Source organism: Myotis davidii, unplaced genomic scaffold, assembly GCF_000327345.1.
Source record: "Myotis davidii unplaced genomic scaffold, ASM32734v1 scaffold309, whole genome shotgun sequence".
NCBI classification, from domain to species: domain Eukaryota; kingdom Metazoa; phylum Chordata; class Mammalia; order Chiroptera; family Vespertilionidae; genus Myotis; species Myotis davidii.
This window is the reverse complement of record NW_006383013.1, coordinates 2,063,454-2,086,821: the sequence shown is the minus strand read 5'-3', so window position 1 is coordinate 2,086,821 and position 23,368 is coordinate 2,063,454. Positions and strand designations below refer to the sequence as shown.

At 43.9% G+C, this 23,368-nt stretch overlaps 1 protein-coding gene across 9 annotated transcripts in view; it reads right to left on the bottom strand.

Moving 5' to 3' along the window:
• Window positions 1-23,368, bottom strand: part of TTLL5 (tubulin tyrosine ligase like 5) — a 269,203-nt gene that overhangs the window by 14,345 nt on the left and 231,490 nt on the right. For 7 of the 9 annotated variants that reach the window (XM_015558041.1, XM_015558042.1, XM_015558044.1 and 4 more), the window contains one exon: window positions 20,745-20,867. The exons of the other annotated variants lie outside the window; for them this stretch is intronic. In XM_015558041.1, the coding sequence (XP_015413527.1) occupies window positions 20,746-20,867 (122 nt within the window). In that variant the 3' untranslated portion in view covers window position 20,745. The remainder of the gene's footprint in view (window positions 1-20,744; window positions 20,868-23,368) is intronic. 9 annotated transcript variants of the gene reach the window in all.

Genomic DNA, 23,368 nt, shown 5'->3' with positions numbered 1-23,368 from the left:
ATTTTTTTGCATGTATCTGTCCAATTTTCCCCATACCATTTATTGAAGAGACTGTTTTATCTCCATTGTATGGTCTTGCCTCCTTTTCAAATATTAATTGAGCATAATGGCTTGTCTATATTTCTGGGTTCTTTGTTCTGTTCCATTGGTCTATATGTCTGTTCTTGTGCCAGAACCAGGCAGTTTTGAGAACCGTGGCTTGGGAATATAGCTTGATATCTGGTATTGTGATCCCTCCAACTTTGTTCTTCTTTCTCAGGGTTGCTGTGGCTACTTGGGGTCTTTTCTTTTTATTCCAGATGAATTTTTGGAGAGTTTGTTCTAGGTCTGTGAAAGATGCTGTTGGTATTTTAATGGGGATTACACTGAACCTATAAATTGCTTTGGGTAGTATGAACATTTTAATGATGTTGATTCTACCAATCCATGAACACAGTATGTTCTTCCATTTGTTTACATCTCCCTCTATCTCTTTTTTCAATGTCCTGTAGTTTCCCCAGTACAGGTCTTTTACCTCCTTAGTTAAGTTTATTCCTAGGTATTTTAATTTTTTTGGTGCAATGGTAAATGGGATTTTTTTTTTTAGTTTCTCTTTCTGTGAGTTCATTGTTGGTGTGTTTCTTTCACATGGGTGTTTCCCTATAGTGGAGTGGTTTTTTGTGGGCATGTTTTATTTAATAATATAGCTACAAAATTGCTCCATACCAACATAAATATCTACGTCAGGAGAACTCTTTAGTAATCCACAGCAATATTATTCAAATTCCAGACATCTTTTTGGTGTGGGTTATCTTGTGAGATCCTCCCACCACCTCTCTCTAGTCCCACAACTTTTTGTAAGGAAAATGAAATGGACCCTAGAATCAGTCTGTCATCTTGTTATCATTCAACCAGGAGATAATGGAAACAGCTTCTTCCTCTCTTAAAACAAAGGGCCACCCTGGGGCAGTTCCAATGAGGCAGGAGCCAATTAATTGGAGCTCAATATTTGGAGATGTGATTATATGTGACAACTCTTAGAGAGCTCTGAAAGGTCAAGGAGAGTCCGATTTCATACTGGCAGCATTTAAGAGACCGAAAAGAAGGCTGTTGGTGAAAGAAGCTTGACCTCGGTTGGGAATAATGACAGCTCTGCCACATGGACTCTGATGGTTAGACAACCATGAGACAATCAAGTTGACAATGTGGCTAATTTTAGAGGCTGAGGCTCCTGGAAACCCAGTGTTCTTATAGGAGTCAGGTGTCAGCTCGCTCTCACCACAGAGCAGATGTCCTCTGGATCCCTTCAACTAAAGCTTGGGTTCAACCTGGCCCATCCTACTCTTGTCAAGTTCTTCCTAGTAGTTCTCAAAAGGCTCCTGAATATGTCTGTTACTTTACATTTATCTATATGGGTTAACCTAATCCATATAGCCCACTAATAGTTTTTATGACACTTCACTGGATTTTCTAAAATGCATCATTTCTCTGGGCATTATGGTTCATTGCCAGTCCACCTCTAAGCTTGCATCCCAAATCCCTCTTTTTACCTATTACCAGTGAAAGAATTAGGGCAGTTTCTCAACCTTTTATGACCTATGCTCCATTAGCCAAGAAGACTTTGCTCAGTTTTACTTTCTATAGTTTACTTTATGAAAGCTGTTTCTTCTTACTTTCCACACATAAAATAGTTTGACTATTCTTCCCCCTCCCCCCATTCCCCTTATCATTTTCACTCATCCCCTCTTGGTATGCACCCCTGGTTGAGAATCACTATATTAGACATACACTTAAGGATTTATTGTACTGCTTCTCTGTAGTCTAGTCCATAAAATGCTCCTTTTCACATACAGAAAACCTTGTCCTAAACATCAACATTTTATATCTTCCTGGTCGTAACAATCTCAGATTCACAGAACGGTAGTAAGGCTGACACATTATATCAGTCAGAGTGCCTGTGTATTTGATGAGGTTGAATCTGCTTCCTCATGTCAAAACTGCCAATTTGTATAGCTCCTAACTTTTTATTTTTAGTTTATTAACAACAGAACTAAACTAGTGTGGAAGGCAGCCGTTGAGGTGGCCATGGTGATTCCTGCCTCCTGATATCCATGCCCTTGTGTAATCCCCTCCTCTCGAGTGTGGACTGAATTTACTGACTCCCTTCTAACACAGAGAATGCAGCAAAGTCATGGACATCACTTCCAAGGTTAAGTTATAAACACTGTGACTTCTGCCTGGGCGTCCACTGCTTGCCCATGGGAGGCAGCTGCATGCTGTGAGGCAGCGCAGCAGTTTGCCAGGGCTGTCGTAACAAAGTACCACGAGCTGGTGGCTTTAACAAGAGACACTCATTTTCTCACAGTTTAAGAGGCTTGATGACCAAGATCAAGGTGTTGGGAGGTTTGGTTCCTTCGGAGCTCTCTCTCGTTGGCTTGCCGATGGCCGCCTTCTCTCTGTGTCCTCACAGGGTCTTTCCTCTGTGTGAGGGCATCCCTGGTATCTCTGGGAGTCCAAATGTCCCCTTCTTATAAGGACACTAGTCCGATTAAATGAGGGCCCACCCTAATAGCTCCCTTTTGACTTAATACTAGTAACTTCACTTCTTTAAAGGCCTATCTCTAAACACAGGCATATTCTGAGGTTAAGACTCCAACATAAAATTCCAGTCCATCCAGCAGCCCTTTGGAGAGGCCCACGTGGAACTAGGCCTGCCCACATCATGTGAGCGAGCTGGGGCGGATCCTCCATTTGCTCCTTCATGTGAGATCACAGCTCTCAGCTGACAGCTGGACTCCAACCTCATGAGAGACCTTGAGCCAGAGGCGTCCAGCTAAGCGAGAACACGTGGCCCACAGTAACTGTGAGATAACAAATGTTTGTTGTTTTCAGTCATAAGTTTTGGGGTAAGATTTGTTATGCAGCAATAGCTAACACAACCAGTAACCTCACATACCAAGAAAAACCCGTATTGCCCTAGCTGGTTTTGCTCAGTGGATAGAGCATGGCCTGCGGGACTGTTATTATCTGGAATACTTGGGCAAAGAATATTGTGGCTATTTGAACTTTTTTGTTAATTGGGGTTAAGGCCAAATTTTTCTTTGTTTCAAACCTTGTTGCAAATGAATCAGTGTACTTTTCTGCCCTCCCCCCTCCAAAGAGTCTTCGATGGCTGATGAATAAGAGGGTTCACGGAGTCACGTGATAATAAAAGAAAAATTTCAATGTTTTTACTTGCAATACCTCAACTAGATTTCAGAGCAACCCATGAAGAAGACATAGCTGTTCTTTTAATTAAGTTGTCAAGCGAATCACCTGACACACAGCAGACATTCAAAAAATATTTCTAAATGAATGCATTTCCATTTCACAGATGCCAAAACTGAGCCCAGAGAAGTGAATTAACTTGTTCAAGATCATACTTACTAAATGACAAGTAGGTACACAGAATCCAATTCCAGGATTTTTTCCACTGAACCATGTTACCTTATATACTTGCTATTTGCATTTTTTCTCTTAAAGTTATGAGCAAAAACATTTAAAACAAGTAATTAAGTTTTTCAGTTAATTGACACTTTATTATTTTACTCTCTCCCCCCATCGGAGCTGTATTGCTTATCAATGAAAAACAGAGATAAGCAAACAACTACATTCTGAAAACAGTCAACTAATGAAGTAAGAGCACATACGTCCTGGTTTCCTACAGCGTCAATTTTAGACGATTCACATTTAAATTGTATCTTCTTAATAGTTGTGAGTAGTAGATTTAACACCATTAACCTATTAACCTATTGTATGCTTGTTCCCCCTCCATGCAGGTTTCTGGGTGAATGAAGGTGAACACTAGGAACAGCTGACTGCAAAAATGGCAGTTTCTTTTTCCTCCCAAAGTCTAAGGGACCGAAAGCTTAGAAATAGTTATTAAAACACTCCTAATGTATAGGATATGAACACTGCATAGCTGCTCCTAACACTGTCTAAAGACTTACTTGGTTTACGTTAAACCTTATACAAAATAGCAAAAGGCATTGATCGTTCCCACATTCACCTGCTGAATACCTACTATACACCCAGCACTATGAAAAGGGTGGTGATAGAAAGTGAAAGACATAATTCCTAATCCCTCTGGGAGTATATAATCTACAGACCAACAAGTAAAACAAAAGAATATTATTTGAGCAAATCTATCACAGAGGAAGGAGAGGGTGACACAGAATTCGTTGGTAGGAGCTGGAAGTGGAAGAGGTGGTAAGATCTGGGATGGAAGCATGGGCAGGAGCTAGCCAAGGTGAGATGGGGTATTCATGAAGAGGAAACATCCCGTGCAATAGCACTGGAAACTTGAGCTAGTGCGACAAGTCGTTCAGAATGGCTGGGATTTAAAGGGAAGTGTTGAGGGAGTGGTGGAAAATATGGGGAGAGAAGAGAGCAGCCCATGAGGACTGTGGTTCCCCAGTGTAGGAGCTTTCACTTTAAAGGGAGCTTTTGAAGATTTTCTAGTGGGAAAGCATCACAATTATAATTGCTTTTAAAAGATCACTATAAGCATGATCAGTGTGGAGGAGAAAAGCAGATGAGACTGAGGGCGAAGAGATCCGCATGGAAAATGCTGTAGGAATTACAACAAAAGTGGTGTCTGAATTAAGGCAGTGAAAGTGAATGAGATTGGATATAAGCTCCGAGAGGGATTTAAAGAGAAAAACCCATTGGATGTGTGGAGTGAGGGGAATAGCTAGAAGGATCCTTAGGTTCCTGGCTTTGCCTTGGATGAAGGTGAATAGGGATGGGCCACAGGAGGGATGTGTCTGAGGGGTCGAGTTCAGTTTTAGACGTGTTGGGTTTTAGACAACCAGGGACTTTCAGGAGGGAGTCTACGGGTGGCTGGGAGGTACAGATCCTGAGAGCAGTGTGGGCTGGACAAGGGCTGCTGCATGCATGGCACCCCCGGAAGTGTGCAGCACACACCCGATCTGTGGTGCCACAGGTGACCGCCCTGACTGGAAGAACAGGTTTGGAAAGGATGACCATGGAGGGCAGCTAGGGAAGAGGATCACAGGCCGCTCCTACAGGTTTATAAAGAGACTAAGGAGCCACCAGAGAGGCGAGAAAGGAGAAAGCCAACACTATCCCAAAACTCAACATTTAAGACTGACACTTTATGCGGGTATTTCTCTAAACTGAGTGATTGATTACCTAACCATTCTTATTTATTCCTTACAAGATTTATCCTTAGTCAGACTTTTTAAGCTGTTAGATGGTCTGGCTAAGGTTATCTTAGCCAGAACTTAATTTTACCCTCAATACTTATGCCAGGTGAACTGCTACCTTCTCAAGTCCTAAAAGTCCTGTCTAGCCTGATCCTGTTTACACAGTTTTTACGTCATGTATCTTTTATTTGACCCTGATCCTGTTTTATGTTTTACTTTCATTGCTGCCTTGAATTCCTTGTTCTCTGCATCTTCTCAGTAGATATTTAATTAATGAAATATGCCAACATTTCGCAATATGAATTGGTAATCATTCTTTTTCTTACTCAAAAATCTGACCTTTTTCCTTGTGTATGTGTTTGTTCTCCGAATCGAGGTTAGAAATCTTGTGATTTGTTCCGTTTATTCCTTAAGTGCACCTGATACGTGTGCTGAGCGTAATTACTTATTCAGAGAAACTTCCTGCCACACCCCCAAAGGCCACATCCAAGAACACTGAGCACCTGAGAGGTGAGTTCCGGAAAACCTTGTCAAAACTCACGTTACAGCCCTGACCAGTTTGGCTCAGTGGATAGAGCATCGCCCTGCGGCTGAACGGTCCCGGGTTCGATTCCGGTCAAGGGCATGTACCTTGGTTGCGGGCACATCCCCAGTCGGGGGTGTGCAAGAGGCGGCTGATCGATGTTTCTCTCTCATCGATGTTTCTAACTCTCTATCCCTCTCCCTTCCTCTCTGTGAAAAATCAATAAAATATATAAAAAACAAAACAAAACAAAAAAAACCTCATGTTACAGCCTGTGTGGGTCTGAGTAATCGCTCTGGCCCTTAGGTTCGGCTTTTAAAATTAGAGGTCACCTGGCCACATATAAAATTGTTGAATGAGATTTGGAAGCGTAGTGTTACTTTAAATTAAGGTTGGTAAACATGGCATGTGACAGGTTTCAGATCTGCAGCATTCTGAAGCTGAGCTTCAGTTCTCACAGTGTCAGGACTGTTAATCAGCATAACCAGAAAAGCAGTTCCAGGTCCGATACAGTTGAGAAATGCTAGGTTAAATGCAAGTGTGTTTACAGAAAAACTCCTCAGAGCCTTTGCTATACTCACATGGGCCTCTTTAAGAAACAGCACAGTGTACATAGCATTCCTCAATCTTATTTGACTGCGAAGACTTGTGTTTCACGGAACGCACTTTGGGCAACATTACCCTAGTTTTACAGACGAGGGCCGGGAGCCCATAGAGGTTTGGTGACTTGCCCAAGATCATCCGAACATTAGCAAAGCTGACTTTTACCTTGGGCCCTCTTTTCACTACACCGCACTGAGGGTACGCTACCGACTTTTTATCTGAACCTTTCAGGGAGAGCAGAGCACAAAACTGACACGGCTGACCCACAGACATCCTGACTTCCAAGTCTCCGAGGTTCCCTTCCCGTGGCAATGACAAGATGATCTTTCTGGGAGGCTGTCAGCTGCTCTGCGGCCATGAAATCAGCTGTGGGGGCGGGGAGGGCGCACAGGGGAGAAGCTCCCGGGATGCGTTAGGGTGCTTAAAAGAAAAATGGATTTGTGCCGAGGATCATTCCTGGAACAGATGTGAAACCAAATACTTCACATCACAATCCTGCCCCCATGCTTTCTGAAAGGGAAATGAAATGGCAGGATTAACCTGCTCTTCGTCAGACCAGGCTTTGTTTCTTTCTAAAGTCCCATGACCGGGGCAGACTCCATTTCCTGTTACTCCCCTTCCTACAGCCATGGGAGCGCCTGGAGGGAGAAGAGGCTGTCCCGTGCTCAGGGCTCAGGGCAGAGCTGTGGGGCTGGGGGTGAGCGTGGCAGTCGTGCAGGGCAAGGCAGCACGCACTCTGCCTCCCGGTCCCCGGCTGGACTTCTCCCTCTACGTGCCATTAGAAAGCGCTCCTGTAAATGTAATGAACATTTTGGGACACTGATAATCCATCAATCTGGGGAGAGGGAGAAATTAGAATCAGTTTAATCTAGGCTTTCTGAAAAGAGTACTGAAAGACTGTAAAGCGACTCACATTTCTGAGGGTGGGGAGCATAACATCCAGGATTTGTGAAAGAGATGGATGAATGTTTAAATAAACTGTAACATCCTGACCAGGTAGTGACAGAACAAAGCAGAAATACAGTGTATAATCTGTATAATCATCACAAAGACAGCTGTTCCATGGTTTAAAGGGATTTAATAACTCAAGTGTTGGAGCATGAACTCTTCTTAAGAGCCAGAAAGGACTAGAGGTTTCCCACTGCCTCCACTTAGCAACAAAATGCCGCTCTCCCAGTGACCCTGGCAATGAGGCCAGGATCTTGGGGTGGGGTGGGGAGGTGGGGGGAGTGGTAGTCACCTCCCCTTAATGCCGAGCTTGATTGGAAAGTGTAATTAGCTGCTCCTGGAAAGGAACCTCAAGAGCATCCTGGCAGCCGGGACTGGGTCACTTGAGGTGTCTCTAAGAATCACCTTTCAAAGCCCAAACCACTTGTTCAGTCGTGTCACCAGTGGGCAGCAGGGCAGTGCGCAGGGAGGGGTGCTTGTGGACGGCAGAATGAAAGGGATTAACAATGGGAGAGGAGCAATTGGTGGCACAGCCAGCCCCATTCTCAGCTGCTCCGTATTGGATTTGGAGCACGAGGTGAAGCTTAAGGCTCTGAAACTATAGTCAAGGTCCTTCTTGCTCTGGGCTGACTAAAGCAACTGAAATACCCTGGAGCCCGACACCTTCCCAAACGGGGCGAAAAGCAAGCGAGGCCCAGGGACAGCTGCGGCCCCGGGCACAGCACCGTACTTGGAAGTGCAAAGAGCTCCAGGCAAAGCTGGGTGCAGGCATCTCTCCCCCCAGGACCCTGCAGCCCACTGAGCACAAAGGAGGCAGTCAGATGTTTGTTGAATTAATGTACAGGAGGCACTGAATCAGTATTTATTAAAGAATTTGGCTAAGAAATATAATTTCACTGCATACACTGAGGCTTTTTGTTTTATTTTCTACCTTTTAAGATATCAACTAATAACTCTTTTAAGGGTTGAGATATACGCCACATACTAATAAAATTTACCTACTTTAAGTATAGAGCTCAGTGGTCTTTAGCGTAGTCACAGATTGTGTCACCATCACCACAATCTACTTTTAGGACATTTCATGACCCCAAAGAGAAACCCTATGCCTAATAGCATTCACTCCCCGTGGCCCCTTCTCGCACCCCAGCCCGGGCAGCACTAATCCCCATTCTGTCCCTATGGGCTGGCCTATTCTGGACATTTCACACAAATAGAATCATATAATATGTGGTCTTTTGTGACTGGATTTACTCACCATTACGTTTTCAAGGTCCATCCATGTTGTAGTATGTATCAATACTTTATTTGTTATGGCTGAATAATACTCCATTGTATGTAGACATCATATTTTGTTCATTCACTAGATGATAGACAATTAGGCTGTTTTCACATTTTGGCTATTGAGTAATGCTGCTATGAACATTCATGTACAGCTTTTATGCAGACATTATGTCTTTATTTTCCCTGAATATATATTTAGGAGTTTAATTGCTGGGTCATATGGTAACACACTGTTTAACTGTTTAAAAACTGCCCAACTCCTTTTCCAAATCATCACCCTATTTCACATTCCACCAGCAATGCACTTGGTTCCAATTTCTCCATATCCTCACTGACACTTGTTATTACTTGTCTTTTGATTACAGCCATCTAGTGAGTACTAAGTGAATCTCATTGTGCTGTTTTTGTTTGTTTGTTTTTGCATTTCCCTGATGCTTAATGATGCATCTTTTCAGGTACTTATTGGCTATTTGCATATCTTCTTTGGAGAATTAGCTGTTCAAACTCTTTGCTCATTTCAAAATTGGATTTTCTGTCTTTTTACTGTTGAGCTGTCAGAGTTCTGTGCAAATTCTGGGTATGCATCCCTTGCCAGACATGATTTGTAAGTATTTTCTTCCATTCTACGGACTGTCTTTCCACTTTCTTGATGGTCCCTTTGGAGCACATAATTTTTAAATGTTAAAGAAGTCCTTCCTATTTAATTTTTGTTGTTTTTGTGCTTTTTCGCGTCATATTCCTTAATACATAGAGATCTACTCCTATGTGTTCTGTTGGGAGTTTTATAGGTGAGCCCTTACATTTAGATCTTTTACCATATGGAGCTAATTTTTGTGCACAGTGTGTGGCAGAGGTGCCCAACTTAATTCTTTCGCATGTAGGCAACCAATTGTTCCGGTACTACTGGTCTCTTCAATGGCAAGTTGAAAAGACTATTCTTTCCTCACTGAATAATCTTCGCACCTTTGTTGAGAAGCAATTGACCATACACGTATGGATTTACTTCTGGACTCTCAGTTCTATCTCATGGATCTATCCCAAACTCCATTGTCTTGATTACTTTAGCTTTGTATTCATAGTTTTAAATGCTGTTTAAAATTCGACTCACTGCTACCAGGCTTCAGTTCTATTCTTTTTGGAGAATCTCAGCAAAGACCTGAGGATAAGGAAGCTTTTCTTTAAACCAAACAGAGCTCTTTAACAACCTCTCTCCTTTTATAAAGCAGCTGTAGTGTGAGCAAAATCTTAGGAAAACAACATAGGTGGACAGAACTTGCTATTGTAATAAAATTAAACTTACGATAAGTTCTTCTCAATAATCTGAGTATACATAATCATTCTGCTACAGGATAACGAGGAGCAAATGGTAAATAACTCATGTGGGTGAATGTGGGATATCAAACACTTATACTTAGAGCAAATTTATATTTTAACTAATAAACACATTTATAGGGTTCTTTTTTTTTTTTTCTCTATGGCTCATTTTTTCTTCTCTCCTCACTTGTAATGACCTTTCTTCCTGGAAAATGGGGACTCCTGTGTGTTCCTGAAACCTCCATCTAACAGGCACCCACGCCATGGAGTAAGAGCGCGGTCTGGCAAACTCAGGTCTAGGAATGGCACTTCCACGTGCAGCCGTCAAGAAGCCGGAGGAGGGGCTGCAGAAAGGTGCGGGAGCCACCCAGCAGGGGAGGAGACCCTGGGGGAGAATGTGTTGAGACAAACTGATAAATGCTTCTCAACATTCACTCCCCCTTCTTCCTCAAGTTGGAGGGGAGGCAACCTGCCCAGCCACGGGACTACCTCTCCAGACGCCCTGTTGCTACGGAGAAGTGGTCAATGATGAGTTAGTTGGAAATGCCAAGCTTTAAAGAGGCGTTTTAAAATGTGGACGGATTTAGCAGGCATCTGTCTTTGCCCATCTTCCCAATCCCCGTTCATGCCTGGAACACGGACACAATGGCAGTAAGAACAGCAACCACCTTATGACCAAAAAAGATGAAAGTCAATGCATTAGGGTTAGAAGGCAGAAGAGAGGAGTCTGGCTGCTCAGTTAGTCTCTGCAGTGCTGCACTAGCCTTGGACTGCCTGCCTCCAAACTTCCTGACATGCAGTAAAAATAAATCCTTTACCCACTGACATTTTTGTTTCTGTAACCTGCAAGGTATGTTCTCCTAAATTCAGTGGTCGGCGAACTGCGGCTCGGCAAACCATGGCTCACGAGCCACATGCGGCTCTTTGGCTCCTTGAGTGTGGCTCTCCCACAAAATACCGGCTCTCCCACAAAATACCGACTTCTGCGCATGGGCCACGAAGTTTCAATCGCACTGTATGTGCGCGCCCGCATGTGGTATTTTGTGGAAGAGCCACACTCAAGGGACCAAAGAGCCGCATGTGGCTCGAGAGCCGTGGTTTGCTGACCACGGTAACTAATCCAGGGTGATTCCTAACCCCTCCTACCTTCTACCTTCGGCTCCGCCCTCCATGCAGAGGGCTTCGTCCCCATCTAAGTACTCTCAGGGAGCCTCCCCACTAGCGGGAAGCTTTCCGCCTGGCCCCCATGCCTCTAAATTCATATTTCTCGTCTAGTGTATTCGTTCGGCCCCTTTTCCGCTAACTACTGGTCTTAGCCTCCAGCAGTAATCCATCCATGGAGGGGAGGCGGCAGAAGGCCAACCTTGATCCTATCCTCCCCTGCTCAGGTCTGACTCCGTGGGAAAGAGGGGAAGTTAAATGGCTGGATTAAAGGCAAGCCAGCCTCACCAGCATTCGCCCCTCACCCTTGCTGAGCGATTAGATGCCACCTGACACTTCAGGATCCCGGCTGGAGAGCTTGATCACCAACCACTTAGCTCCATGAAGAAGGGACGCTGGGGACATGGAATCACCATGAGAGGCCCGGAGTTCTGGTATGAGGAGACCGCCCAGCAGGCTCTGACAAAGCTGCCTGGATTGGCATTTCAGCCCCACTCCTGACTGTGCGGCTTGGGCAGTTACTTAACTTCTCTCAGAGATAACAAAGCCACCTACTTTTGCAGGGTTAAAGAAGATAAAAAGTGACAACTATACAGTGCCTAACACAGTCCCTAGCCTATAACAAGTGCTCAATGAAATGCGGGCGACTGTTTTATTTAGGGGTTAAGAGCCTTTGAAGTCAAATCTAGATTCAAACCTGTCTTCACCACCTGCCAGTTATGTGAATTTGGGCCATTTCCTAGTCTCTGCGCCTTAATTTTGTCTTCTCTAAGTGAGGAAGGCAACTCACTCACTCAATCGTAACTACCAAAGGCAGGCCTGTTCCACACCAGGTTTTACACTCAACCCTGGGCAAATGAAGGCGAATTACACGGACCCAGTCTCTGTCCTCAAGTAACTTACAGTCTCCTGAGGGTGACAGACAATGATGGAAAATCACAAGGAACTGTACTGAATGCTACAAAGGAGGCCTCTACGTGTCTCAGTGACAGGGGAACGTGCCCTCATCAACGAGGCCAGAGGAAGGAGACGCCCTGGAGAGCAGGGGAAGAGCATTCCAGGGGAACGGCATCTGCAAAGGCTCTGTGGGCCCATGGGCTGTGGGGAGTTCAGAGAAGGCCGGGATGTAAGTGTGGAGACAGCCTGGGGAGGGGTGTGAGGTGGAGTGAGGTAAGAAGAGAGGACAGACAGGCAATATCAGACCTTTAGTCTACTTTTATCATTATCTGAAGAACAATGGGAAGCTTTTAAGAAGGGCTTTAAGTGGCGTGTGCATGCGCATGTCAGACACAGGCAGTGTGCATTTTGAAAAGCTCACTCCGCAATGATGTGGGAATGGACAGGAGGAACACCAGAGGTGGTAAGGCTTGATGCTTTAAGAAGCCAGATAGCAGGTGCAAGTGAGAATGTCTGGTGACTTGAGCTCGTTGGGAAATATAACCCATGTTTTAAATCAGAGTTAAATTCATAATTATCAGTTTTTGGGTCAAGCTGAGGATTGTTTCCCCCCAAAAAGGGGCACAAATGCAGCACACTTGATGTTCTGTACAGTTTCAGGGGAGTCATAGGTCAACTGAGGCCACAACCATGGGCCACAGCTCTTAGGCCAAACCCCATGATCAGGCAAGGCAGCTTGATAAACTCTGTGAATGCACCACTTGGTTTTCCTGGTACCTCTGTCCTGAAGCTCATACTCTGCTTGTCAGACCTCCACACTCTGTTCCCTCATCTCCCTATCCCTGTACCAAATGCCCTGGGAGGATGATGACAAGAGATCAGTTTTCCTTGCCCCATAAATAGAAGCTGCCTGATGACCAACAGAGTAAGGAAAGGTCTTTGTCCCTTTCATCCATCAGATCCTTATTAAAAACTCCATCTCTTCTCTTAGTCATGTAATTGGTTCAAGGAGGAAGCAGATGAAAATAGTGAGTTATGCTCTTTTCATCCTACATTCTAGAATTCGCATATAAGTCAGGTATTGTTACTAATGCTGACAGTGTGTATCGCTCGATGGCACTGAATCTGAAGTCAGAGTAGAGATAAGGGTCGAGAGAACTTTAGTTTTGTTTTTGAGAATGTTGTAGGTGAACCACTTTACGTGAAGCCAAGAAATAGATTATATTCCACAAAAATTTGATGCATGTTATGTATTCTTTTCTTTAGGGCTTATAGTACAGGTAATTAAGCAGTAGGAGAATTGCTAGGGATTCAAGAAACATACAGAATGTAATCCTGGCCTCAGGGAGGGTGTGGTCTTATTGAAGAGACAGTTCACCCATGAAGTAAGTGGCAAAATACAATAAAGTGATAAACTTTGTGACAAAAATTCTAATGCTCTAGAGATTTAAAAATGGCAAGATAAATGCAGCTATAAAAATAAGGATAACTGCAGGAGACAAACTTAACCAGGTATTTAGAGCAGCAGTCGCCAACCTTTCGGACCTCACAGACCACCGAACTGGCTGGCGACCACTGCTTTAGAGGATAAGAAGAATTTGCCTATGTGGACAGGTGTCAGCAGAAGAATAACCAAAGACAGAAATATGATAACTCACCCACTCATCTATTCAATCAGAATTTCCTAAGTCTCTACACTATGGACTGGGCACTGTGCTAGGCTCAGGAGTTTCAGAATCAAATTAGACCTCATCCTGGTCTTCCAGGGAACTACAGCCTAGTGAGGGAACAGTCAGGTAATCTATAAAGACACTAGAGTGTTGTAAATGCCACAGTCAGATAAGTTAATCCCCGCGTTCCACTGGAGCACAGTCCAAGGCATCTAAACTGGACTGGGAATGGGAACGGGGTACGGTTAAAAAGGAGAAGTGGAGGACAAATAGAATTAGCCATATTGGGGAGGGAGGGGGCAAGAGGAGGTAGATGGTGCCTGGGCAGAGAGAACAATATGTAAATAAAGGGACAGAGAGCAAACATGCCATGTGATGGGTGGGAATACTGCTTCGCTGCCAGAGGCTTCACAGGAGATTACCTCTGCCACCTGCTTTCCAAAGCATAAAGGTGCACCGTCAATCAGTAACACAGAAGACCAGGCATCTGGGCCCTTGCCTGAGAGCACAACTAGCTCTGGTCAAGCAGTCAACTAGAGAAGTTATATTCAGGGCTGCCTAACACACATGCAATCCACCCATTCCTCTACATGACCAATAGCTTATCTTTGGATTATGCTGGGCCACAAAGGACTTGGACTATATTAGTTGTGTCCCTCACAAAACTGTTTTCTTTTTTTTTAAAATCTTCACTGAGGATATTTTTTCATTGATTTTTAGAGAGTGGAGGGAGGGGGAGACACACACACAGAGAAACATCGATGTGAGAGAGACACAGAGATTGCCTCCCACACGAGCCCCAACTGGGACCGGGATCAAGCCTGCAACTGAAGTACGAGCCCTTGACTAGAATCAAACCCAGGACCCTTTAGTCTGAGGGCTGATGCTCTATCCACTGAGCCAAACAGGCTCGGGCCTCACAAAACTGTTTCCATTGACTTGCACTGTAAGAATGTGTTGCCTTTGTGTAGGTCGTGAAGAAGTAGCCCTGTGAAACCCACTGCTACATTGGCTTGTCGAGGGCACCATTGCTTCATTCAGTGTCCTCTGTACAAAGTATGCAAAATACTTCTTATAGAGTATAGAGCTAGGAAAAAACTTAATTTTCCTCCAGAGTATTTCTTTTTTAAGAATAAGAACTACCTACTCTGATTTATCATGCTTCCCTTTTTGTCTTGCCTATTAGGAGACTTAGAACCAAATTTAAACTCAATTATAATACTTTTATTTGGCCTTATATTTGAAAAAATGTGAAGTATTTGGCCCTGATTTTCTCTTTATACTTTATTATTTTACTAGAGTCCCAGTGCTTGGATTCGTGCACTGGTGGGATCCCTCAGTCTGGCCTACACCCTCTTGTAATCCGGAACCCCTCGGGGGATGTCGGATAGCCAGTTTCGGCCGATTCCCGCAGGCCCAATCTAGACAGGAGGGAGCCCGATCCTGTGCATTGAGTGTCTGTCCCCTGGTGGTCAGTGCGCGTCACAGTGACCGGTCCGTCGCTTAGGCATTTATATATATAATTTTATTGCATGTGGTTTTACATTTGAAGACTTTGTGCAACTATGATCCCACCTGCAGAAAACCACCAGAAGTGTGTAAGTTGGCAGTTTTCAGTCACATAATTCAGCCGCACAGCAGCAGGCTGGCAGGGGAGAAGGCAGCAGCCTTCCTTCAGCTTTGCCCCCTGCCAGTGGCACTGTGATGGATGAGTGACTGCAAAGTATTCTGCTTCCGTCTTTAAGCTGAATGCTAAGTGGAGAGGAACAGTCTCAGAGAGAGGCCGAGTTCTGAGTGTGGCAGCCGTTCACCTGGAGGACAAGGGGAGCCAGCAGCTCAGGGGACAGCACGTGACCTGGTCAGACAGAGGGGCTGACAGACTTGCTATTTAGCCACCAGAGCTACTAATCACCCCAAGTAAGGTTGCAGGTTTTCAGGAGGTCTGCTTCTTAAGAATGTTTCTTCCCCGTGTTTATGAACAATAACTGCTTAACAGAGCTGACCTGAGGGTGTCTCTCTTCTTGATAACAAAGACTATTTGGGACAACTCAAGTTCCCTGCATAAAAAGAGAGGGTAAGTAATGCACACATGCATGACAGTAATTTCTATCGGAGAATAGTAGAAAGGATGAGAAAATATAAAACAAGAGGCCCGAGAGGAGTCATATTTCTAAGACAGCATTGTGGTTTTGAAAATGTCAAATTCCAATATCTGATTAATAACTATGAATAATTCATTACCTAATAAATTTTACAGCTCAACCATAGTTAAAAAAACACAACTCTTGTCAAATTCCAAAATATCTTCATATGGGCTTGTCACATGTCTTAATTTCTTCAGGGAGTAAATTCAAAGTGAATGGGAGCGGGGAACCTCAGAGTCACTTTTCAGTCCAAAAGACATAAAAACAAGTGATTCCTCTACCTAACAACAACAAACACACACATAAAACCAGCACAGCAACTTCCAACCAGCTTTTCTTCTTCACCACATCATCTTACAACCAGGCTGGCTTTCCAAATTCTATCTCCATTTTATACTGGGGATACATGCTATGCCTTACTGATGCATCTAGGGCAGCGGTTCTCAACCTGTGGGTCGCGACCCCTTTGGGGGTCGAACCACCCTTTCACAGAGGTCGCCTAAGACCATCGGGAAACACATATAATTATATATCGTTTTTGTGATTAATCACTATGCTTTAATTATGTTCAATATGTAACAATGAAAATACATCCTGCATATCAGATATGTACATGACGATTCGTAACAGTAGCAACATTACAGTTATGAAGTAGCAACAAAACTAATTCTATGGTTGGGGGTCACCACAACATGAGGCACTGTATTAAAGGGTCGCGGCATTAGGAAGGTTAAGAACCACTGATCTAGGGACATCCCACAGATCTAAGCGCTTCCTCTCTGATATCAGATCACTAGTTAACCTGGATTTGGGTTTCAAGAGGGAGGGCTCCCTGATACCTATGGAAGCCCCAATGTCAGTACCTGTAGGTTTGAAGGGTGAGAACAAAGAGAGTAACAGAGACACTGCTGTTTTACTTTGACTAGTGATGCTCTTTATTCTGCAAACTTAAAGAGAAACTGGATCTTTTTCTTTATAAGCATAATGAGAAGGAATAGAGGGTAAATATCAAAGCCATTCATGCCAACAGACAATATTAAGTCATCTTTCTCCATGCCCTGCAGTTACACACCCACACTCTGTGGGTCCCAGTTCAAATTCTACAGATCAGACAAGCGGAGTTGTAAACATTTCCATGTGCAAAACTCGCCTTTTCCAAAGACAGGCATGGCTTAGCATGTCGCCTTCTTTCTTTAGAACTTTTAGGCACAATTATGTCCTCAGGATAAAAGGATGGCAAAACAAAGCTATGTGCCTATAACAAACATCTCATTGAAACTAGCAGCAAAATGAGATGAATAACCACAGAATATACACGATAACTTGTAGTGATAAGACTCACAGAGTAAGGCAATGTTATGCTGGTTACTTGCCCAGTTCAGGACTACAAGAATAAACAGGACCTTTTTCCACCCAAAGCGAATGGGTATGACACGGGACAGGACGAATCTGCTACAAGATGCAGTGGCAGGTACAACTCTGACAATCTAGGCTGCCAGGAACTTTCGCCAGGAGGTATATGCGCTTCTGTAATAGAAATGTAATTTGAGAAAGGGGCAGGCACTTTCCTGTCTCTTTATAACAAAGTAGTAATTGTTAACAATTGAAGGATCATCAGTCCTCTCTTGGGACTTTGCCAGCTCAGCAAGAGACAATATCAATTTTCAGATGTTATCTTTCTCAGTAGTCCAATTCTTAATGCATTTCAGAAACAGAGTACCCCCCGCTTGAAGTCAAATGAACGCCCTTTGGGTGGGTTCTTAGAAGTACCCCCTGAGGTCTCCCCAAACTAAAAGCCAGTTGCTTGCTCCCTCACTCCCAGGTTGTTCAGCTATGCTGGTTTTGTTTCTGGATGTAGAAACAGTTACTAAACGAAAGAGGCCTCAGGACAGGAAAGCTTGAAATTTCAATGGCTGGCAGCCAGGCGATTTTGCCATGTAGAGGGATCCACATCCTTCTTGTGTGGCCGCAGCCAGGTTGAGGCTGGCAAAACATACTGTTAAAACATCATGGGTGTGACAGCCTATAATGAAGGAAGCACTGTGACCAGTTGCTGGAACTAGGTGATACAAACCTGACTGATTCAGGGTTTTTCCTGGTTCCTTGCCCTGTGAATTAAAGCCATTCTTCCTAGGGATGTCTCCTCTAAGAATATACATGTTGGGTATGGTATGGTGAAGTCGGTGTGGCCTCAGGAGATGAGAACTAGGCTTGGCAAGGAGAAGCTGATTTCGGTCACAGGTCCCTGGGAAGGGGGTCACTGCATGTCATGCAGGCTCACAGGGAAAAACACCAATGCGGTCAGGAGACAGAGGCAGGGGCGAGGGGACGTCTAGGCCAGGGCCTTATTTGGGGTTTCCTTGGGAAAGGCAAGGAAGGGCAGGGTAAACAGCTGAGGACCAGCTAGTCTGAGTATTCTGGTGGGCTTTGGTACCCAGCCCTGGAGGGTTTCAGGCAAGGGAAATTTTAGCTTGCCCTGTGAGAATTCTTGAGGAGGAGGTTGGAGTATAAAGTTGGGATCAGTTGGTTTGCATATGAAAGGCCTGCTCCTGGGCAAGCTGTTACTGTCTTTAGGAATTAGCGAGGCCTGGGAGGGGTGGTCTCCCTGGGTCTGTAAGGCCCCTCTTCCCCCAGGCCAAAGCATCAAGAACCTGGAAAATATAATTGGCCCTGTGATATACAGATGCCGAATAGACAATACAGAATCTAAGAAGACACAATGTACGTATTAAAATACTGACACTTGCCAGGGGCAGCTAAGTAGGGTCTTTAGTTCCTAATATTCTTCAGCATAGCTCCCTCTATTCTTCGATAGGGGCAAATGTTTTCTCAGCCTTGCAGACCAAGATGCAAACACACTTGAATCCTCTAAGTCAGTGGTTCTCAACCTTCCTAATGCTGCAACCCTTTAGTACAGTTCCTCATGTTGTGGTGACCCTCAACCATAAATTATTTTCGTTGCTACTTCATAACTGTAATTTACTACTGTTATGAATCGTAATGTAAATATCTGATATGCAGGATGTATTTTCATTGTTACAAATTGAACATAATTAAGCATAGTGATTAATCACAAAAACAATATGTAATTACATATGTGTTTCCTGATGGTCTTAGGCGACCCCTGTGAAAGGGTCGTTTGACCCCCAGGTTGAGAACCGCTGCTCTAAGCTAACCTGCCAGCCTCCCTTAAACCCACACAGAAAGAGGTTTAGGACTGGTTACAGGTGGTGATGACTTTCATTTGTAACCGTGGTTGAAGGGGCCTCTGCCCAGGCAGTGATTCAGTCTACGGTGCATTTACACAGGAAGAAAGCATGCACTCTGATGATGGGCTGTGGACTGTGGGGCCTGCCTCCTCACTCTGTAAACTGCAGCCTCTCCCTGCTCACAGAGGCAGCCCACTGCCTCTCCCTGCCTTACGCTGTGTATGGGAGGCTGGACTTCTGAGGGGCTCTGACCCACTCTGTCTTCTGAGTCCATGCACTTAGCATGTGCTCTCACCCCTTCAGCTAATCACAAAGCCCAGCATCACCCATCCCTACTCATGTGCACAGCTCGGGCTGCGTGGGGCTGTTTGCAGCAGCGGTTTAAGTGTTGAAGGGTAGGCTCTTTCCCAAGGCTTCTTTGAAGATGATGCTATTTTGCCATGTAATGTTCTGGGTGGACTGTAAAGGATACTAATGAAATAGGCTCAAGGAAAGTGATATTATAACTGTGGCAGGTCCAAGTCTCCCAGTCCTGGAAATGGATGGACATGAGTACTTCTTGGCAGGCCATCGGTTTGGTTTGGAGCTTGAGGTCACATTCATTCTTTTGGCTGCCAGTCTCCTGAAGGAAATACTGACCTTCTCGCTTCAGTTTTCTGTATTTTCTTAGTTGTTCATCATTGAACGGACTGCTTAGTATTAGAATTAAAGCACCGTTGGCTGAGGATTACCGATAGGACGCTGGCTGTTTTCAGTTTCTCTGGTACATTTTGGTAGGTGACCAAGCCGTGGATTTGGTGTTCCCTTCTCTCCCCTCCTGTCTTTTTGGAAAGAGTTTGGATGGGCTGGGGAAGGACATCTGAAGCTTTCTGATCCAACGTAAATGAATCCTGTGGTGGGTAAATACTTTTCCTCCCTCTTTTGCTCTCCTGGGGTATTTGGATGAATAATGCTTCTCAAATAAGTTCATAAATATTCCCTTAGAGGTAAGAAGAGTATTAAGCTCATAGCAGGTGTGCCATTAATGCTTTAGAGTGTAGGGGAGAGCAAAGAGGAAAGCAATCATCAAAACCTTGTGGTGTCATAGAATTTTCTGAAAAGTTTGGAAGGCCACCGCTGTGAACAAAACATTGAGTGCAGCGCTGGCGAAGTGTGGACACAGCCTCACAAGACCAAGTCAGGCCAGTCCTTCAGTGTAGAAGCTCATTCTGGATGGGTGGTAGGATGGGGTTTATGGTTTGTTTTGCTGCCAATTATGGCATATGCTGATCTTAACTCAAAATAAAGGATCATTAATTTAAATGACCTCACCACAAATTTAAAAATTGTGTTTTTTTAAAAATTTTAATTGGTCCCGTTTTTGGTCTCCCATTATCTCCAAGTCTAGTTCACAATTAACCCAACTCTAGTCTAGAAGCCTTCACTAATAAATAATCATGCCACTGCAATTTGATCTACAAATATTATGTTTTTCAGTTTATTCTGTTACATTTTACTTGAAATTCAATTATGGCTTTAGTGTCTTTCTTTGATTGGCCTTGCTGCCCCCATATTTTTAAACAAAAGCCTCTGTAATAACAGGGAATTTATTACTGCCACAGCGCCACCTACCGGGGGGCCATTACAGAAGCAAGATAGTTGTAGCTTAACTTTGACCCCACAGTTTTTAGTCCTTCTGAGCTTTGGTTTTATAAAATCCCAATTTCCTTGTCATTTTGAGAAACTATAACTTCTTTTGATAGCTACCGAGTCTCTTGCTGCAGCATAAAATCAGCAAGTTAGAATAAAAAATATGCTCTTACTGTTACCTTAAATTGGCCCTGACTTCACCGACTTTGATTTTCTCTGTCCTATAATTGTAGCAGGGGCTCCAGATTGTGTGGGCAAGGGTTTGGATCTGGCGAAAATAACTTGGGGAGCTTCCAAAGATCCTGAAAAATGTAAAAAAATCCCTATTTAACACTTTACTTGATCTTGGCTGAAAGGACAAGAGGTAAAATCTGAAACTAGGATTTAGGGCATCACCGTTCTCCCAGATGCCGCCATCCCACTTCCTACCAAACACTAAGTCCATGCTCACTTTCTTGCTTCCCAACAGCATAACAGTGGGTAACCAGCCCACATTCTTATCCCTATGGCTCTGGGGAAAGAAGAACTCTTGGGGAGCAATAAAGGGCGTAACACACTAAGGCAGCGGTTCTCAACCTGTGGGTTGCGACCCCTTTGGCAGCCGAACGACCCTTTCACAGGGGTCGCCCAAGACCATCCTGCATATCAGATATTTACATTATGATTCATAGCAGTAGCAACATTACAGTTATGAAGTAGCAACGAAAATAATTTTATGGTTTGGGGTCACCACAACATGAGGAACTGTATTTCAAGGGCCAGAAGGTTGAGAACCACTGCACGAAGGCAAGCATCTCAAGAGTTTTATTTATTTTTATTTTTAATCTATTATACTCCAGAGATCCACCCAGGATATTCAACAACTATAGAATGCACGGTGACAAAAATAAGAATCTGATGGTGAAAATAGCTCATTCCACTGAGAGCTGCCAGGCAAGTAATTTCACTTGGAAGTTAAAGCGATTTCTAGATCTTTAGGGCTTCAGCTCCACTGGGTTTACTTCATAGTAAAATCAGTTTGCTTTTTTTATCTTGTCTCACAGAGAGACAGTGAGGTGGGCAGGCAGAACCACACTGATGCTGCATCCCCATGCAGAGCATGAAGTTCAAGTGCATTTTACCAGGAACTGAAATAACAAACACTGAACAAGGACACTGCTTCTCGCTTCTTGTAAATAGAACCCATCATTGGATTTCAAAAGGTGGTAAGGTTTCTTCTATCAACTACAGACCATTAAGAGCTTAAAACAAAAACCAGGAGAAGAAAGAAGAGGAGGAGGAAAAGGTAGAGGAGGAGGGGGAGGAGGGGGAGTGGGGCGGGTAGAGATTGACTGCAGGACAGGACAGGCGCAGGCAGAAATGAGGGGCAGCACTGAGGGCAGCTGGTATGGCTTCAGACCCCTACAATAATGGTAGCTGACATTATCGAGTCAGCATGAGAGAAATGTGAGTTATCTAATCTGCCTCTCTGCTATTTTAGTTCACCATCGCCACTTCAGAACTCAAGAACACCGTGGTCATAAAAAAGGAAGGCATTGGCTTTGGCTTTGAGCCAAAGGCCTTCACTACAGCTTCCTTCTCAAATTTCCAAATTTGCTGACTCTATACCTTCCCTTCCATGGCCTGAATATACAGAATACATGGCCTAAGTAAGGAAGTTAAGGGAAAACATCATTCATGGGACATTCCAAGCACTCCGTTAGGAGCTTTCACATTCACTACCTCATTTAATGTTCATAATAAAAATGTCACTGTGCCACCATCTGTGCAAAAGGACTCTGAGTTTTTTTCAACAGCACCGAGATGAACGACTATCTCATTCAGACTGCCTGAGAACAAAGCCACTCAGCTTTATGGCCTTGTTGGCTAGACTTGGAGAAGGGTCAAGGGACCAGGGAACAGACTTTTGCTACATTCAGGGACTCATTAATAACCATGTTAACCAACTGAGTTAACTGGATCGGACAGGGGTATAAACCTTCAAAACCAGTTTAGTGATTCCTGGGTAGGCACAGACTTCCCAACTATGAGAGAGATGTGTAAATTTTTTGACTTATTATGGGACTTGTTTTCCCTTCTTGTAGGTTTAAAGAAAAATGTTTCTAATAGCAACCTAACCTTTTTATAGGTCACCCTTCTGAACCCCTTTTAAATCAACACGATATAGAAAAACGTGATTTTAGCTGAAACAATGAAGTGCCAGGTAGTTATTTACTAGCTGTATAAATAACTCTAATAGGATTAGTTACTACTGTTATACTAAGGTAAAATGTTTATTGGGAAGTATGGAAAATGTCTGAGCCTATTACATCAGGTACAGCAGTGTTTTCTTAAGGACCAGGACCATCAGAAAAGCCATAGAACAGAAACAAGTTCAAGGGACTATAGAGGCCATGAGTCACCTGGTGACAAGAGCAGTAAATAGGCTGCCTAAACAAGGTGAGCAGAATATGTGCTTATCTGATGTAGAAGGGGGAGAAAGGTAGCTATTAGAATCCAGGGAGAAGTGTAAGTTCTCTTTGCTCTGTGGTTTTATGCTGATATCAAATTCTGTATGAAGGCTACAAAATCTTCGAAGTAATGTCAACAGTCAGTAAATATTAACTCATGATCAAGATGCTGAAAGTTTGACCCATCTGGCCCCTCCAATTTCCACCTTCCTCAGGCAGAGTACATGCAGAGCTCAGTTCAGTACCTAACTTATCAATTAGACTTGCAGATGAAATAGGCCAGGTTCTCGGATCTCCTAGGCTTTGTGAACCTCTCTAGTTTCAGATTTGAAGAGCTACAGGGGCTCTAACCG